This window comes from Vanacampus margaritifer, chromosome 16 (genome assembly GCF_051991255.1).
Source record: "Vanacampus margaritifer isolate UIUO_Vmar chromosome 16, RoL_Vmar_1.0, whole genome shotgun sequence".
NCBI lineage: Eukaryota > Metazoa > Chordata > Actinopteri > Syngnathiformes > Syngnathidae > Vanacampus > Vanacampus margaritifer.
In genome coordinates this window covers 2,646,328-2,666,448 of record NC_135447.1, presented here as the reverse complement: position 1 = coordinate 2,666,448, position 20,121 = coordinate 2,646,328, and the positions used below count along the sequence as shown (strand labels likewise).

At 41.1% G+C, this 20,121-nt stretch overlaps 1 protein-coding gene across 1 annotated transcript in view; it reads right to left on the bottom strand.

Annotated features, from left to right (window-relative positions):
- Positions 1 to 20,121, bottom strand: part of cadm2a (cell adhesion molecule 2a) — a 180,032-nt gene that overhangs the window by 39,266 nt on the left and 120,645 nt on the right. The window contains 2 exon segments of the mRNA XM_077546792.1: positions 7,449 to 7,598; positions 18,091 to 18,117. Of these exon segments, the coding sequence (XP_077402918.1) occupies positions 7,449 to 7,598; positions 18,091 to 18,117 (177 nt within the window).

The window sequence follows — 20,121 nt, the reverse complement described above, 5'->3', positions numbered from 1 at the left end:
TTTTTGGGGGGGGGGGGGGGTAAAAAAAGCGGAATTAGCGGAAAAATCACATCCCTGTTTAACGCAGCAGCCTTTGACCTGAAGAGGTCGCTTAAAGCAATGGTAGTTATTACAAAAAAACGGCCAACAGGTGGCAGCATTTGTGGTTGATTCAATGCGCCGAGTAAGAACGAACGAGAACAAGACAAATGAGAATATCCACAAGCACGCTACAATATCAGCGATTAGCGTGCGGTGAACCGTTGGCACAACATCTGAGTCTCAAAAACGTTTTGAAAAATCACGTGCGGACGGCTTTTTCATTTACAATTTTACTCCCACAAACTAAACCTGAGTAAGTTCAGTAAAATGTTGTCAGTCAGTCATCAGGTCAAAATGAATTTGTGTGACTCATTTTTTTGGGGTGTAATTATTCTTTCATATTTTATTCTCTCACTATTCTGAGAATCTGATCTGTCGCACTCCCGCTTCCTGGAATGCAGAAATACGACTGTGATTAAATGTGCTATATTTTGGAACATTTTGTTTCTTGAATGAACGAATGGAAATGAATGCATTCAATTCTGGGCTGCAGTCAAATGATTTGGTTGCAAATCCAAAGGTTATCAGCACTTTGCAACAGCAAATTAACAAAGACAACGACAAGGGACTCTCTTGTCCTGAATGTTTTTGGATTTTTCTCGACTGAGTTTGAAGGACACTTTTGGTGAAATGCTTTTATTTAAGTTTAGAAAATATATGGAGGGCAATCAGAACATATTTGGTTAAAAGGCCACAATGTCTCCTATTTTACAATATATTTTTAGATCGTGAGTTAAGATGTATTAAACGCGTGCTTGAGCTCCTGAAGTTCCTCACATGCACGAGTGGGTCTTCAAATGAAAGCTCATTCTTTTTGTTGGCCTCGGGTATTTGTCTCGTCACCTTGCCAAAGCCTCAGTGGTTGGATCTTAAAAATCCCTTTCACTGCCGGCAAAATAAAAAGAGAAGCAGAGCTCTGTAAATTGCGACACAAATATAAAGCGCAAGAGAAGGGCTTTTTTGTGCAATAAGAGCTGAATATGATGGAACATAAAGATGTGCGCAGGTGGCAGGAGGAAAACACGCTTGTTGAAGGTCAAAGAAAAAGTTTGTGTGTGTCTTTCACAGGTGCTAACTGTGTCTGAAAGCGCCCATAAAATGCCTCCTTAATTCCTCGCCTTTATCCCACAGAGGCCCACATCCCTTTTCCTTTTTCCTCTTTCCCCGCCTTCCCTCATGTTTTATGGTCCTTGTCTTGGAGAAAGGGGACTTGTTAAGGATCTTCAGAGATTTACAGGCAAGGTTTTTTTTTTTTTTTTTTCCTTCCCCCGATCAAAGCGAACACTTTAATCTTTGGCCTGATATGGAAAAAAAAAAAAAAAAAAACAGCAAGAAAAAAAGAAAAGGAAACCATCTCCAAAGTTACCTTTTCTGTTATGGTTGAGATAAAAGCTTTGTAATTTTTTTAATAATAAAAAAATACGTCTTGGGATTTTTTTTGGGGGTGTTAGTTTTTACTTTGGAAAACTTTCACAAGGCAATTCCCTAAATTGCTTCGGCACAGAAACTGGGAATGCTTCAAAGCGTCCATGGCTGCATGCTGGAGAGTTTTGGCACGCAACACGCGTGTGCACGGGCGGGTTGTAACACAAACACACTCCTACACCAACACAAGCTAAATTGATTTGGGCCACTTTCATAATCAGCACATTGGAGCTTAAGAACGAGCACTTGGCCCTCCCTTAGCTGCTCACCTGTAACGCTAATCTTAATGTTCGACCAGATTCAGTCAGTCAGCAGATGTTCCCGGTGCAAATCAAATTGATTATCCAAGGGCAATTTTTGGGTGGGGATGTAAAAGTCACAAAGTTGTTCTGAAGAAAGTGCTATCAAAGTTTTTGTGTGTGTGTGTGTGTGTGTGTTTTTTTTTTGTAGTGAATCAACAGCACCTCTTCCAGTTTCAGCTGAGCAGTGCGCTACATTTCGCTGCAAATGCTGATTCTTTGACAAATTATTTTATATATTCATCAGATAATTTACTGGTCAAATAATCCAAGGATTTCTAACCAGGGTTCCGTGAGAGATTATTTATATTTATGTTTGATAATGTAAATTGGACAACACTGACTTTGTTGTAACTTTTGGCTCTCTGTGGTTACTTTGTATTTTTTGTACTCTTCATCCAGCCCTGCTCTCTGTTGTTACTTTGCAGTTTTGTGTTCTACACCTAGTCCTGCTCTCTGTGCTCACTTTGTATTTTTTTGTGTTCTACACCTTGTCCTGCTCTCTGTGGTTACTTTGTATTTTTTGTGCTCTTCACCCAGCCCTGCTCTCTGTTGTTACTTTGTATTTTTGTTTTCTACACCTAGTCCTGCTCTCTGTGCTCACTTTGTATTTTTTTTGTGTTCTACACCTTGTCCTGCTCTCTGTGGTTACTTTGTATTTTTTGTGCTCTTCATCCAGCCCTGCTCTCTGTTGTTACTTTGCAGTTTTGTGTTCTACACCTAGTCCTGCTCTCTGTGCTCACTTTGTATTTTTTTGTGTTCTACACCTTGTCCTGCTCTCTGTGGTTACTTTGTATTTTTTGTGCTCTTCATCCAGCCCTGCTCTCTGTTGTTACTTTGTAGTTTTGTGTTCTACACCTAGTCCTGCTCTCTGTGCTTACTTTGTATTTTTTGGTGCTCTTCATCCAGCCCTGCTCTCTGTTGTTACTTTGTAGTTTTGTGTTCTACATCTAGTCCTGCTCTCTGTGCTCACTTTGTATTTTTTTTGTGTTCTACACCTTGTCCTGCTCTCTGTGGTTACTTTGTATCTTTGTGCTCTACATCCAGCCCTGCTCTCTGTTGTTATTTTGTATTTTTGTGCCTGCATCTAGTCTTGCTCTTTTTTGTTTTGTTTTTAGACTCTTTTTCAGTGTCCCAACTGCTATTGGGTAGAAATTCCGCAGCTCACGTGACAGATTTCGTGAATGACTGTGTCCAACATTGACATTTTGTGCCCGTAAATCTTGTCCTTGTGTATTTGGTTTGGTTTCATTGCGAACTGGATGCAGTTCCTGAAGAAGAGCAGCCCCGACGTTAGCACAGTACATTAAAGTGTCCAAGGAGCGCTTGTCTGAATAGGTTCTGCTCTACTAATTATAAACACAAAGGTAATTTAACATGGCTTTGAAGGCCGGTCAATCCAAATTACAAGCAATGTATCAAGGGGAAGACACTTCAAATTGAAAATGCAATTATAAATGTTTTGGAAGAGAAAGAAAGGGGATAATGAATGACATACGGAAGACACGGTCTTAATGTTCTCCCTTACACGGCGCTCAGACATTCACAATGAGAGTGCAGAAGATGCCGGCAAATAGTTCCTGGAAAAGTCATTATGCATCGGGTTCTATGCTGCGGGAGCAATGAAGATATTGTAATTATAGATCATACAAAAATGTCGCCTTCCACGAACTGAAGCCATTATCAAGTCCTGAGTTTCACGAAACCAAAAGGGCAATTTGTAAAAAGGATATTGGCCTCTTTCGAGTGTTATAAAAGAGAGAATCCCTCTCGCCCGGCGCTCGTCTCTCTCTCGCTGCCGAGGCGCAGATTAAGTCCCTCAGTGGCGTCGTGATGGGAAGGACAAAGTGCCCACTTTTGTGCCAATGACTTATTTGAAATTCAAAGAAGCCTTTGCAGTCGCCCAAGCGTTCAGCAAGGACGAGTGACAAGAGGAGTCGTCTCGCATCCGTCTGAGTGTCTTCGGTGATCGTCAGCCGTGACATTAAAAACAACGGCGAAGGCCTCGTAGGACTCGCGGAGGCGTTCGTCGCAATGTCTGACTTTAAGAAAGCAATGCGTGGCAGGCGGCTGACGTGAACGGCGGAAGTGCCTGACAATCTTTCGGCATTGAAGAACAACCTCCTTTCTTTGATTTCAAGGTCACTTTGTTTGATTTGTCCTCACAATTGCTTCTAATCTCAATTTTCTCTTTTGATTTTCTACTGATGAGTTTATCACGAAGAAAAACAAACAGCTAAAGAGTTTTTTTTTTTTTTTATATAAATATTGGCTTTCTGATGGTTTGTTTGTTAGCAGGATTAGGAAAAACTGATTTAGCTGCACTCTCAGGGTGCGTCTGGCATGGAAAGAACGACAACTTGAGTCGTCACTATTTAGTTATTGGGGAAAAAAACTAACAAAAAAAAGATGGTCTTCAAGCCATAGATATGTTTTATTATTAAGACCTTTTTCAGGCTTGTTTTTGTTCTTTTGCATTTTGAAACGTTACAAAATTAAAACATATTAGCGTCAAACTCACTGTTACGCTTTAGATGTTGACTTTCAAGAATCCCCAAAAGATTTCTCGGCTTTTTGGTCCAGAAACGCGTGTGTTTGCCGATACCAATCCACATTCGACTGCTTGTAACTAAAGAATGGAAAAAGCTAAAAGCTGGCTTTTTTTCCCCTTCTTTGCTCTGTGACGGGAAGTTGCTACCGTGAGATCTTGGTGGTCAAAGAGCGACGGTGGACTGTTGCCTCTCGACCACTTGCATTTGGTACAAATGTGTCCTAAATGTGGCTATATATATATATATATATTATATATATAAATATATAAAGCCACACCGAGGTTGTGAATTTGAGCAAAAGTGCGCCTGCTCCTAATCCTCATCTTGCTCGCAGCAGGCAGAAGAAACATTAATCTGCAAGCGACGGCGCTCGCAGCCGTTTTCAGCTCAGACATCTTCTTAGACTGCCGGCGGCACTTTGGAAACACTCAGCATCTCAGCGCGCCCATCAGCATGTGCATGTGAAATGCCACGTCAAGCAAGACAACGCCGACACCCCCCCCCCCCTCCCCCCCCCAGCGCACACAAACACACACGGAGCAAAACCACCTCCCAAAAAAAGTACAAGAAAAAGAAGCTGCTGTGCAATTCCAGAGTCTCAGTCGTCGCTCTGCTGATAATACGAGAGTCTTCGGGTGCTTTTTCATTTCCTATCTGGCACAGCTGTGCATTGAAAATGCCACGGAATACACCCCCGAGCTCAACCCCCCCCCGAGCTCAACCCCCCCCCGATGCGATATGGAATAACCTGCAGAGCACATCAACTGTTGAATTTGATGTTCGGGGCCGCTTTTTTTTACGGCCGCTCTGACGGAACCGGACGGAAATTTGCTTGTGCGAGCAGCAGTCGCCGGCACCCAAAAAAGTGCCGACGTACACAAACGCGCACTCGCCGACAAGTGAGCCAGTGGGCAGCCAGAAGGGATAATGGAAGGAGTGTAAATCCCATACGTGCTTAATCCGGACACTTACAAGAGAGTGTGATTCATACTCTATTACACTCCACTAATGGTGGCGAGAGACGCCGCGGCGCGCAATCAGTCAGCAGACTTGAACCTACAAAATAACATCCATGAATCCTCTTTACGGGGACTTAACTGAGGAGAGTGTAAAAGGTCAGAAATAAACCTTTTCTACTTATTAGCTATTAAAAGCCTGGCGGCTTTGTACCACGCCCACTTGTGTTTTCATGCATTTCAAACACTTGAGTTCCGCTAAGGTTAATTTGGGCTCTTGAAGGGTATATTGTGGGACTGTGACGGGGTCAGACACTAATGGAAGGACGCCCTTTGGGTGTCTGCCAACTTGAGTGGGCAAATGAAGCTCATTTATTGAGCTTGTGACAAACACATTGACAGTCAAAAGTTGAAAGAGTTCAGGGGAATAAAGCGAGAATTCCTACATTTACCTTATACTTTCATGCACGACAATGATCGCAAACTGCACCTGAGCACTTACTTAGTTTTACTTACTTTCTTACTGGCCACAATTTGATTTCACTTGGGAGTGCGCTCACTTTTGTTGCCCACAGTTTAGGCACTGTTAAAACTCTTTGACTGCCAGACGTTTTCAGAAAAGGGATGGCGTGGGTGCCAGCCGATTTAAGCATTTTGACTGATCTTTTGACTGATCTTTCAAGGTCCACAGAAAATGATGTGTTTGGACTATGGAAACACACATACTACCAAATGAAAGCTTGGACTCTCATCTTTCATCAGAAAAAAAAAGTTTGTTTTTACCTTATTCCGTTTTTGAGTAATCAACAATAGAAAATGGTTAGTTTCACCTCGGTTTTGAAACAAACGTCTTTTAACGTCTTTGGCACACCTCCATAGGATTTTACTAAACGTTATTTAACATTTTTGGCAGTCAAAGGGTTAACTCATTGACTGGCAGCCACTTTCACTGAAGCAATCCCCTTCGCTCCCAGCTGTTTGACTGGATTTTGACGGATTTTGCAAGGCCCACAGAATATTGTGTTCTATGGCTTTAAAAACACGGAACCTACTAAAAGAAAGATTAGAATCTCTTTCATCAGGAAAAAAAAAAAAAATCTATCTGTTTGCGTTTTGCAGCAATTAGCATTAGAATATAGCTAAATTTCATTATTATTCCCAACAGTGGTGAAAAGAGCTTGATGCAACATGGCCCTGGTTGATCTCTTATACTCTGTTGCCACCTGCTGGGTGTTTTGTAATAACTACTATTGCTTCAAGCATTCTCTTCTCTAGCATAAAAAAAAAAACAACAACGTATAAATACGTCTTTGGAAGCACGGTAATATTAAAAATAGAACGCTTTTGTATGTTTTAGAGAGCAAATGAGTTAAACAAACTGTCGAGATTGAGTGTAATTTCTTCAGTGTTGTTCATTTCATAACTCCGGTTTGTGGACTTTTTATATCATAGTATCATTTTTGTGCCATCTTGTTGCCATGGAACAATATATTGAAGTGAGGTGAGAAGCTTTATTTATGCAGAACATATCACCCTGTCTAATACAAAAGTAGTGCTTTGCTGCCATCTTGTGTCATTATAAGCATTATGAATCCATAACTCGGAATCCATTTTAGCCAGAGGTAGCAAATCCAGGTCCACAAAGTAAAAACCCTGCCACAGTTTGGCCTTAGCCCCAGGTGCTAGCTAGCTCGCTCTCTAGCTAGCTCCCATGGCGCATTTTTACCTGCTAGGGAGCTAGCTAGTTAGCACGAGTGGCTAAAGCCAAACTGTGGCAGGGTTTTTACTTTCTGGACCTGGATTTGCTATCTTTGATTTTAGCAAGGAACATGAAGTTGTCGCAAGATTTGCGGGCCACATCGAGACATGGGCCAGATATGGCCTCCGGGCCTTAAGTTTGACACCCGTGCTCTAATCTGTCCATTTTTTTGTGAATATGAATGCTTGTCCGCCAATATGTTCACTGAGATTGGCTGGCGACCAATCCTGGGTGTTAACAGCCTTTCACCCAAGGTCACCTAACGAGGGTAAGTAAGCGCTACAGAAAACGGAAGGAATGATCTAAAAAAAATAAAATAAAATAAAATCATTCCACATGAAATAAAACCTGTGTTTACTTAACTGAGTCAACTCACCTTTCTTGTCACCGAAGAAGAGAGTTTGCTGTGCCGGGTTGGACCACTGGAGGGAGGTGTTGTCGTTGTACTCCACGCGGCACGTCATGTTGGCCGTGCCGCGCTCTGTCACCGTGACATTCTGAACCAGAGGATGCTGACCGCTGATGCCTGCCACACACAAGACAAAAGAAGGCATGAGACTTCATTTCCTAAATAGGTGTGAATAGGTTGAGCACGCTACGGGATCGGGGTCCGTGCGAAAAACAACACTATGGCGCTCAAGGAACGAGACTGCAGCATAGGAGACGGCGGGTTTGCGTTTAGCCTGCAGCGGCGACCCTGAAAGCTCGCTACACGGAGAAAAAACAAATTAAAAGCTGCTCCCCGGGGACCCGCGCGCATGTGTGGGCGGCGCTATGACAAAAACACAGAGACAAGGTAAGGCTGGAACTGCAAAGTCAAGCTTTCAGCACCATGGAGAGGGCCGCGGGCTTCCAGCACCGCGGACAGCTGCGGCTCGGCCGTGCACATACGGAAAATGTTGTCCCTAATTTTTGGAATGCGGGAGGAAGGACGCAGCCCGGATTCAAACCAAGAGCTGTGAGACACACGTGCTAACTACTAGAGATAGACCCGGATGGTTGTTTTAGGGCAGATGCCGATTATTAGTAGTCAAGGACAACAATAACCGATATTTAAACTGATATTTATTTTGACTAAAAAGGAAAACATTGGCATAAAAATTTAAGTCCAGCTCTTAAATTTTTAAGCATATGTTTATTGAGCAACTTTTAGGATTTGTAAAATATTGTAGTTAAAAAAAACTTAGTCAATAGATATTTTTGTTTTAAAATGCAGGGATGTGATTTGACCAAAGTGAAATTATCTGAAAATTTAGCCGGGGGTCTGGGGGCCGCTGGCATAAATGCACAGCATAAATTTTCAATGTATATTGAACTATCCCATATAAAATGGCAGTTTTAGTCAACTCAAAATCAGTCACATTCAAAAACATTGGACTGCCTTTGCTTTTAAAAACTATCACTGAGAATATCATCATATCTAACTAATGTGATTACTAAGTTAACACATAAATAATGTTGAAGAGTTCAAATTTCATGAACAAATAATTGTATCATGACCAAATGAAAAGTAACTCATATTAGAGCATACCACAAATGTCTTTGTTATAGCAGAAGATGTTATCTGTCGGAGTCATGTGCATACATAATGAACTACAAAAAAAAAAAAAAAAAAAAAAAAAAATCAGAATTTTTTTTTTTTGGGGGGGAGATAAAAAAAACGGAATTCCGCGAATTAGCGGAAAAATCACATCCCTGAAAATGTTAATAAAAAGGGCCAGTAGCATGTCTTCTAAAGTCAAATAAAGTAAATAGCTTTCAATATTCAAATTGTATTTATCTTCAAAAAAAATAAATAAAAAAAACAGAAGGTGGAGAGAGTTCCCAGGGTCAACAGTATCTCTTACAACACGAACTAAAATTTCAAACAAGTACATTTTTAAATATATATATATATATATATATATATTATCGACTGTATGATTCTTCGAAAAGGCCGATGCCGATATTGGTCAAAATGCTGAATATCGTCACCGGCCGGTCTATCCCTACTAAGCACTCTTCCGCCGTGCTGCTCCTATATATGTGTTGTGTTGTGATTTATTCCATGTGAGGGAACAAGTAAATAAAAATAACCATCAATCTATCCCTGTTCCCGTCCCCAGAGGACGGGCTTTAAAGGCTGTGTGAATAAAGGCTTAGGTTAGGAAGATTATTCATCCCTGACTTAACTCTCATCTTAACCCCCCCAGGAGAGGATCATAAAGAAACACACATAGGGGAAAGAAATGATGAATTTACTTTGCAAAAATGGCACATTGAAAAAATAAAAATAAAAGTGATTCCCAGCCCAGGTGTGACAAACAAACGCGCAAATGGAGCTGAAGTGGGAGATTGTTGGGATGAGGTGAAGGCCAAGTCAAAGAGCTCGGGTCGTTGATTAAGGCCTCCCAAGGTTAATCATGCACGGAGGAGATGGAGGCAAGACCAGGAGGAGGCAAATGGATGGCAGCTTTGGGAGGAGAGAAATATGTTTTATTCATGCCCCCTTTTTGCACGAGGCGTGCTCTGCCCTGTGATTTACCAGCTTCTCGCCGCCGTCCTTGCGCTTTTTATTGCTTCCACTCTGCACATCACTTACTTTTTGCCTCATTTGCCCCCCCCAACTTGCGGCGACGGGCTGCCTTGTTCATACACTTCAGCCCAGTGGGATAGAATTTATTTGCTGTGCTTTGGGCCACAAAAGGGGGAAGTTAATGGTCAAAAGTTTTGCATTGATGGTTCTTGCAGATGATGTTTGAGGAAGGCCGGCTGGAGTCGCCAAAACATTGGACTCATCCTTGCTTTTAACAAACTAAAAGTTGAACAGTCATTCATCATTAACTCTTTGACTGCCAAAAACGTTAAATAACGTTTAGTAAAATCCTATGGAGGAGTGCCAAAGACGTTAAAAGACGTTTTTTTTTCAAAACAGAGGTGAAACTAACCATTTTCTATTGTTGATTACTGAAAAACGGAATAAGGTAGAAACAAACTTTTTTTCCTGATGAAAGATGAGAGTCCAATCTTTCATTTGGTAGTATGTGTGTTTCCATAGTCCAAACACATAATTTTCTGTGGACCTTGAAAGATCAGTCAAAAATGCTTAAATCGGCTGGCACCCATGGCATCCCTTTTTTGAAAACGTCTGGCAGTCAAATAGTTAGAGATGAAACTCAAGTTTTTTTTCTTTTTACACAACAAATGCCTCATAAGAAAAAAAATGCCTGTACAGTTAATAAAGTTTTGAACGGATTATTGCGGTTCCCATTATTTCCTATGGGAAAAGGAGTTTCAAAATCTGTCTGTGCTTTTATTTCCGTGGTTTTGCTTGCTTTGTGCAATTTTCTCTCTCCAGTCGGGTATTCTACGACACAATATTTACGTAAAGTAGTTATTTAACATATACCGAAGGAAAATCATTTTCACAAGGCCTATGGCAGCCTATAATTTATAATAAAAATATTTTGACCGTTTTTTTTTTTTTTTAAATTAAAAAAGCCAAAGTCATTGGTGGTTATTTCATACTTTGTATCCGTACACTGGTTAAAAAACAAGGCGGATTGATGTTGTATTACCGGTTCAGTCATTGTTTTCCAAAATAAAAACACATGTTTGCTAAAGTCTTCTTTTATGTACGACTACAGTTGATATGCTGGAATCTGAAAATTTGGACAATTATAAATTAAAAAAAACATCTTCCAGATGATTACTCGATTATTAAAATAGTTGTCGATGAATTTTGACAGCTCTACAAGTTAGTGCCTTGGTGGAGGTCTAAGTTTGCCTTCAAAGGTGGACTACAACCTAGAAAAGACCTTGAATAGGAATTGGCCTTTTTTTTTTATTTTTTTTTTTACATTCCTTATTAAAAACAGTCTGTTTCCCCCCCAAAGCAACATGTTGTTGCACAAGGAGGAGGCCCAAAGACATCCAGGAATCTCACTGCATGAATATTCCGCTGGGACCGAAAGGGCCAAAGGGGCCGCCATGATGGTTCCATTAGAAGAATGAAGTGGTCTATGCGCCTAATTGACCAGCGGAGGAGCGTCTTCGGTCGTCCCTTCTGGCCACCCGGACCTGATTTAAATGCATCTCCTGAGGAAAAGAGGCAGCTGCTCCCCCCCCCCCCTGACTGATTTCCATGTCTAAATTTAGATCTTCTCCTTAACTCGGAGCTTTCCCCTACTTTCTTTTCCAGTTCACACGCGCGCCGCTCAATTCCCCGCCTCGCCCCATCCTTTGGCTTCGCCGCTCATTTCCTCTTGGAGTTGATCCCCGAAGGCTGCGTTTCCACATTCTTTGTCTCTTATTTTCATATCCTCACAGCTCCTTTGCCTTTATTTTGATCCTTGCTGACGTGCTTGTGAAGAGTACGGGATGGGAATGGCGGCCGGGGAGGGGGGGAGGGGGGTAGTTTAATTGCCCTGACAATCTGAATGACATGCCAAGGCTGAAGCAGGTCAACAGCATGAGCTCATCTGCATGACATTAGCGAGTGACGCAACAGGGAAATGAGCTTCCCTTCACTTAGTTGGAACTACATCGTTCCGGATGGAGCGCTGAAGGTTAACATTGTCCCTCATCCAGGGATGTGATTTGACCAAAGTGAAATTATCTGAAAATTTAGCCGGGGGTCTGGGGGCCGCTGGCACCCAGCTAGGTCCAGTTTTTAAGTACTTTCAATGCACTCACATGACAAAGAAATAGACAAAACAACAGCATAAATTTTCAATGTATATTGAACTATACCATATAAAATGGCAGTTTTAGTCAACTCAAAATCAGTCACATTCAAAAACATTGGACTGCCTTTGCTTTTAAAAACGATCACTGAGAATATCATCATATCTAACTAATGTGATTACTAAGTTAACACATAAATAATGTTGAAGAGTTCAAATTTCATGAACAAATAATTGTATCATGACCAAATGAAAAGTAACTCATATTAGAGCATACCACAAATGTCTTTGTTATAGCAGAAGATGTTATCTGTCGGAGTCATGTGCATACACAATGAACTACCAAAAAAAAAATAAAATTAAAAAAAAAAAATCTGATTTTTTTTTTTTTTGGGGGGAGATTAAAAAAAGCGGAATTCCGCGAATTAGCGGAAAAATCACATCCCTGCCCTCATCAAATGGAAAAAAAATAGTTTTTTCTTCTCCGTGTTTTAACTCTACAACAGCTGACTGTTAACACATTCACTGCCAAAGACGGCTATAGACGTCAAAGATCGATTTTTACCAGGCTGGCAGTGAAGGAGTTAAAATGGAAGCACTCACTCATCATCATCATCATCATCATCATCATCCATTTCCTCACTCAAGCATTAAGAGCGCACGTTCGCCGGACAATCAAAGGCGGCCGCAAAGCTTCCCGGCAATCATTTGGACTTGAGCCTCCCGACCACTCAATGCAGCCGAACCCGCTGCACGCCGTGTCAATACTTCATCAAAATGTATTTTTTGCTCACGAGCCGACCGAGCGCTGAAGCAAAAGCAAACTAGCGGACGGCTAAGAAGGCATAGAATTGCACACGCTTGCGTTGTGTGTTGCGGCGTGACCTTTCAAGCAAGAGTCTTCTAACTTTCCTTATTTAGGCATTCAGGAGGCATTGAAAAAGAGGAGAAGTGCAGCCAGACAGACGGACAGCCCGGAGCTGCTGACCTTTATGTCAGGACGGGAGCTCAACTGAGCTGTACAAATATGATGTAGAACCGCGGGAAAATGGAGAAAGGCGCAGCACCGTTTTTGGCCACGACCTTTGAAGTGACACTAAATTAAAACTCTGATTGAGATCACAAATCTCTTGAGAATTTCCCGTTGCATCATGTTGATGACTTTCTAAGATTGGAAAACAGAAAAACGACCCCGGATATGCATTTGCAAGTTTGACCTTTTCGACAAAAAAAGTGCACATTTTCTATTACGCAGTGGGCTGAAGTCAGATTCCGTGTTTGTGTTTGAGATATCGCCCGAAAATATTGTTGTGAGTTCCCGCTGACCTTGACCGCGGAGCTCCAACAGCCGCCGCTGCTGCCAAATTTCAAAAAAGCACCTGACGAATGTGAGGTCAAAAAATACGGTGACCACTAAAATCTAATCAGTTCATCCTTGAGACAAAAGGACGTTTGTGGCAAAGTTGACCAAATGCAATGAAATGGAAAGAATGCAAGGATTTCTAAAGATCGGCACGCCTGCGCTTGCTTATTCCGGCAAAAAAAAAAAACTGTCAGGCGCACTCTGACAGTTGGTAGAAAACATTTGCTGGTAAGAGAGACGCGTCTTACAGCAATACAAATGGAGTTACAATCCTTTGGTTCTTTATTACTACCTACAGTACTTTTGGTCCAAAACACGATCCTTTCATCTTGCGTCACACTTTGTGTGTGCAAATCAACCACAGACGCCGCCGTCGCAACCCCCGGCATCAATAATGAGCCACCAGAATCCACGCTGACATCGAAATTGCACCTCATTGTTATTAATTGCTAGCGTTACCAAAGTCAACAGCTTTAAGATGGCGCTGAAAGGTTTTCAGCTCATTTACATCTGACAAAAAATGGCAGCATCTCACCAACGACAAAAAACAAGAAACAAAAACATATACGATAATCTACCATGTTGACGATGCTTTTATGGTCTGGGGCTGCTTTGCCTTTCCAGGGACGGGACTAATTGCTGTAATTAAGGAATTTCAGACAAACATCAGCTCATCAACTTGTGCATTCTTGGGTTATGTCGATAAAAAAATATCAGGAAGGGAAGAGGGCAAATTATTATTATTATTTTTTTGAGCTAAAAAAAAAACAAAACGGTAGCGTCTAATTCAGCAAATATCCCCAGCCATCTTGACTTGCTGCATGTTATTTTAACAATGACCCGTGTCGTTTTGACAGACGCGGGCAGCATAATGGAGGACCATTCGCAGACGCGGCCCTGATGCTGCATCACTTGATAAGGTCAGCGCCGCGCGTTGTTCCCGCGAAGGAATGTTCTCACAATTTAAATTGTCAGCTTTACGCGGCACAAAAAAAAAAAAAAGTCAAACTAACCAAAAAGTTTGTTTCCTTTTTTCGAAGCAGAAACAAAATGAAATGAAATGAGATTCCCATCAATTGATCCTGTGGTGTTGAAATACAACTGAAAGCAGGCTAGCCAATATCGCGGCCAGGCTCTCCCCACCGGGAATTGATATCGTTTGCCCTTCATTTCAAGGTCACCCGTTTCAAGGGCAAAGATAGAAACCCAAGTGGAAGATGTCGAAGGCGAAGGTCCTTTTTTGAGTCAAGGGAATGCAACGAATGGCTTTAAAATGGAGCTCGATTGCATTTCTGTATCTTGTATCATGTTTTTTTTTTGAAAATATTTCTTTGTGGGAATCCTGCGACTCATAAATATATTTATGATCGAAACTTTTCTGTTACAGATAAAAAAAAGTGCATGATGCAAAACACCGCCGCGTGTCCTTCCGACTTCAGACACGCACAATTGATCCCCCGTCCGTCCTTTCCAAGAGGAAAATAACCCATTTTCCACTATTTCCATCCCACGAGGACGGACGGCGTTCCTCTCAGCACCGTCCTCAGCCGAGAGAGGCCTTCGGAGCAGCTTTAGCAAGCATTCACACGCTTTCCGCCTTAATTGGTTTTGCAAATGAAATGTCATAAAAGCATAAGGTCAATGGAATCAGGTAGAAAATGGGGTTTTGGAATTCTAAAATTCTCCTGCAAGTGATACAGAAGAGAAATCGCTTCTTTTAAAAGCAATGCATTGTGGGAGATGAGCTGAATCTCCGGAAAGGGTTCACCAGGGAAATCAGACTAATCGCCAAGCTCAAACCCCCAAATGGCTTGAATCAACACCACCTAGTGTGATTATTTAATGTGTGTTGATATGTTGGACAGATTCTGCTCATTTCGGAAGCGATCTGAAGAAATTTGCCGGGTCCCAAAGGGAAAAAGGCTCCTCTTAGAAGCACCTCTCATCATTTCGATTGGTGTGACAGATGGCTTGAGGAGGAAAGAAAAAAAAAAAAAACACAGCGTAAGTTTGCAACTTTGCTTGATTGACGCTGAAGATCTCGCTTTGGCACTTGAACGCAACATTTGAGGAAAGCGCCACAACGTGTTCTTTAAAGCACGCGCCATCCCTTTTAAAAAATAGCGGCTTCTTGAACAGCCTCCATTTACAACTACACAACGTCGTCCGTTAGATATATCATTTATACATCAGCAATCTATAAACAGGTTTGGTGGCTCTTTGATGAATAAATGCAGATTTCCCATTGTCAAGTTTGATTTAAAAAGGTTTTTTATTTTTATTTTTTTTAAAGCAGGCAACTTCCAAACTGTGGGGGATCCTGGGAGGCAAATTGTGTGTGTGTTTCTTTAATTATTCTCAAAAAAAAACACTCATGCATCCCAAAATAATCAAATGGCAAGCGAGACCAAAGGGAGATGTTTCAATTCTTTTTTTTTGTGGAGAGCTCAGTATTGTTCATTCGATAATTTTACCGATTTGACATGTCATCATCATTGCTCTCCTTTTTAATTTTTTTTTTATATATATTTTTTGTATGTGGGTGGGTTTCAATTCTACAACATCTGTCGCCCTCATTGAAGTGGGATGGATTTCTTAAAGCAGAAAATGACAGCCAACTTATCGTCAATATTATTTGTCACATTCTGGCCGGTGGATACTGTAAATGGTGTAACACACTTCACTCCAGGAGGACGAGGTTATCAGGCATGAGGAAAAGTCACGGCCTCAGACGCGAGATTGCATTTACAGCATCGGTGGCGACGACGACAACGTGACAACGGCAGGAAGGAATCGAGAAGGTTAAATGTGGGAAGGACACTTTTGACCTGCTCAAAGCACTTTGGATTACAATATAGATTCCAATATTGTACAGAGAAGGTTTTACAGGGGCAGATAATCAGCTCTATTAGAAGGCTGGCAAACCTTTCCACGACTTCACACAAGGAGGTTCTTCTTATCAGCCGTGAATTGAGAGAGGATTGAGAATGAGGGAGCTCGCTTATCAAGCAGTTAGAAAACGATTAGGCGCAATTCGCCCTTCCAACATTATCAATCGGAAGAAAAATCATCTCTACATTTTGGCCACACAGAGCAAGTCATGAGATGCTACTGAGTTTTTTTTTTTTTTTTTTTTTGGTGTATACGCCTTGCTAGTCTGCTACTAAAACAGAACGCTTTTAAACGAGCACTAAACTTGACCAAATGACTCCTCAGTTTCAGACCGTCTACAAAGTCCAACTTCAAACAAACTCTGCCAATTGGTGGAAATGCATTTTTGGATTATTGCCATTTGGCCAACCTCATTTTAAAATGTTATGTATTGTTTCAGTCTCCTATTTTAACTCATTCACTGCCATTGACGGCTATAGACGTCAAAAAAATTATTTTAACTATTTTTATTAGTTTAACATTGTTTCCACTTTTGTTGACAATAGTATGAAAACCTAGAATTTTTTTATTGTACATTTAGAGCAGATAAAAAAAATTGTGATTAATCGTGAGCTAACTAGTGAAGTCATGCGATTAGTTACAGTAAAACATTTGAATCGCCTGCTGCCCCTAATTTTTAATAATCTTTTATTTTTATGAATTTATGGCAGTGAATGAGTTAACTCATTCAAACCCCAAAACAATTTTTTTAAATACTTTATTCTTCACTCCCAAAAACGTATTTAATTTTTTTTTTATTAACTCATTCACTGCCATTGACGGCTATAAACGTCAAAAATTCATTTCAACTATTTCTATTAGTTTAACATTTTTTCCACTTTTGTTAACAAGAGTATGAAAACTTAGAAAAAAATTATTGTACATTTAGAACAGATATAAAATTTGTGATTAATCGTGAGTTAACTAGTGAAGTAATGCGATTAATTACAAAAAAAATTAATCGCCTGACGCTCCTAATTCTTAATAATCTTTTCTTTCTTTTTAATCCTTTTTTTTAAGAAGAGATTATTAAAAATTAGGGCAATTAACTCTTTGACTGCCAGACGTTTTCAGAAAAGGGATGCCGTGGGTGCCAGCCGATTTAAGCATTTTGACTGATCTTTCAAGGTCCACAGAAAATTATGTGTTTGGACTATGGAAACACACATACTACCAAATGAAAGATTGGACTCTCTCTCATCTTTTATCAGGAAAAAAAAGTTTGTTTCTACCTTATTCCGTTCTTCAGTAATCAACAATAGAAAATGGTTAGTTTCACCTCTGTTTTGAAACAAACGTCTTTTAACGTCTTTGGCACTCCTCCATAGGATTTTACTAAACGTTATTTAACGTTTTTGGCAGTCAAAGAGTTAATTAATTAATTATCAATTAATTAATTAATTATTATTTTTTTTTTTTAATCATAATTGATTTCATGACATGAATTTTTGATGTCTATTGCTGTCAATGGCAGTGAATGAGTTATATATATATTTTTTATGCACAAGCATACAGAAGGCTTTGATGCAGCTTCTGACCTGAAGAGGTGGCTTAAAGCAATGATAGTTATTACAAATAACGGCCAACAGGTGGCAGCAGAGTATAAGAGATCAGCCAGGGCCATGATGTTGCAACAAGCTCTTTTTGACAGTGTTTTCAAAATATTGATTCAACCTAGCTATATTCTAATGCTAATTGCGGTAAAACGGAAACAGAAAGAAATCTAGTTTTTTTTTTTCCCCCCTGATGAAATAAGAGACTCTATTCTTTCTTTTGGGAGGTTCCATGTTTTGAGTGAATGAGTTAATGGCTTCTACTGTAACATGGGAAAAGGAATGAATGGCAGCTTCAACTTTAACGAGCAAACCCAAGTGAACCACCGTGACCCAAATAAAAAGGTAATGAAATGTGGGACAGGATAGGTTGGAGATTTGGGATCTCTTTACAATGGAAATATGCACACCCACATGGACTGCGCCGCTTGTTGGAATCCAGTCTAACAAGCCACACATGTCATCCTAATCCTAAATGGAGCTCGACTAGACATGGCCACCACTCACCTCGGACTTTGCCTTTGGAAGCCATCACTGGTGTCCACAAGAAGACAAAACGGGGGGGGGGGGGTTGAACAGAAGGAAGAGGGGGGGAAAAAAACAGAAGAAAAAGGGACAAAGACAGAATACATGATTAGACAACTGCTGGAACAACAGCGTGTCTCTCAACGAGATGTCTGAAAGGCTTTATCGAGAGTCCCTCGAAAGCCAGTTTACGACACGGCCACTTGAAATAAATCCGCCGCGTCGCGTGGGCATCTCGCAATCTGGCTACCCTGCGGGGCTGCCGTTATTGATGAGTCAGCGTCGCGTGTCATCCCAGCAATCATCCATGCGAGCGGCGCTGAAGGCTCGCACCCGCCGGTGACTGACGGCGGCGTAATTGCTCGCGAAAGGCCCAGGCAGGACCGTCCGCCGACAAGAAATAAGTTATGGCATGAGGCAGCCCGACAAGCGCTTCGCTGAAATGCATATGTGCCCCCCACCCCCCACCCCCCCCAAAAAAATAAGAGAGGACCGAAGCAAGCCTCAGAGACAGCGGCGAGTGAAACAAACAACATATTGTCTATTTATGTGCGTGTATCCAGAGGGAATGACTCTTATGTTTATTTTTTTTTTCCCCCACACGCAGCTTTGCCCAATTGATTGATCTATCGGAATGCTTCCAGTGAGGCTGAAAACCTCAAAGAGATTGTGCCTGAAAAAGAGGACAGCGTTGGAAGAAGGAAGAGAAGAGATTACATGTATTTAAAAAACAAAACAAAAACAAAAAAAAAAACGTTTATTTGTATTAAGCAGCATTTGTAAAAGCTGCTGGATGCAAATTAGCCAACTCGTTTTGCTTCCATCACGGAGAGGAAAAAGTCAAATTAAGGACATCAATCATCTTGTTGCTAGATTATGCAAAAAGATGCTTTTTGAGTGAAATTACAGCAAGAATGCAAAAGGGGGGGGGGGGGGGTTGCTACGTTAAATGGAGGAAGGCTTACTTGCGGTGCACTCTGCGGTCGTATCCGGGAGTATTACAGTTACTAAGCAACCGGCACAACAGTTCCACAAGTCCCAGGAAGCTGATATTGTAGCCACTTTTCATTTTGCTTTCTTTCAGTCCTCCATTTTCACATGACATGTGCAGATTGATTGTAATGGCCGCCGATTACAAGTTGTGCCATGCCCCCTGATTGGACACAATGCACTACAGTTAGGATTTACGATTTGGCCACAAGGAGTCCTCGGCTTAACGTCAGATTTCAGGTCCTACCCGTGGCGACATTATGTGCCGCAGTCTTGTCGGGACGGTCGGAAACCTGAGGTCTCCAAAAACGAAATTTTAAATGACACCTGTCGGGATTTCATTTAGGGGTTTAATCAACAGTAGGGAGTGGACAAAAAAATCTAAGATTTAGTGTTGTGCCATCACAATCAAGTACAACAAGTTTCATTAGAACCAAAATCTGCTTGATGAAAATTTTCGGATTTTTTGGGGTGTGCAAAATGTGGTATGTCCGACTAGTGAAAGCTCATTTACAGACATGTGATGAGGTTGCCTAAAATGTAACGAGGTATTCAATGTCTACGGGCCAAAACTCAAAGTGTTTATAGAGTTTAGGGACCAAAACCTACTACAAATAGTGAAAATCTACAAGTAAGGCCTGAGTCACAAACAGTAAAGTAGATGTGAAACCTGACTTTCTTGTACTGCCCCCTGCTGGCCAAGTTACCAGAAGGAGCTCCAATGAATTGTGATGCACAAACTTCAATTCTTTACATTATAGTGCACAATTTTCCTTATCCAGTAAGTAAAGAAAGACATTTGTGTTGTTTTTTTTTTTGCAAAGTCTTTCACCAATTAATGGCATTTGCATTCATTTCAATGGGGAACGATGATTTGAGTCATCGTCACGGAATGAATGAAACGCATATCTTATTGCATGACAGTATCGGTATGAGCATGAACGCACCCTTGCAATCCAACACGTCGGTCATTGTGGCTCAAGGCTAACATTCCGAGCAAAGAAAACGCGCTTGTGCTTGGAG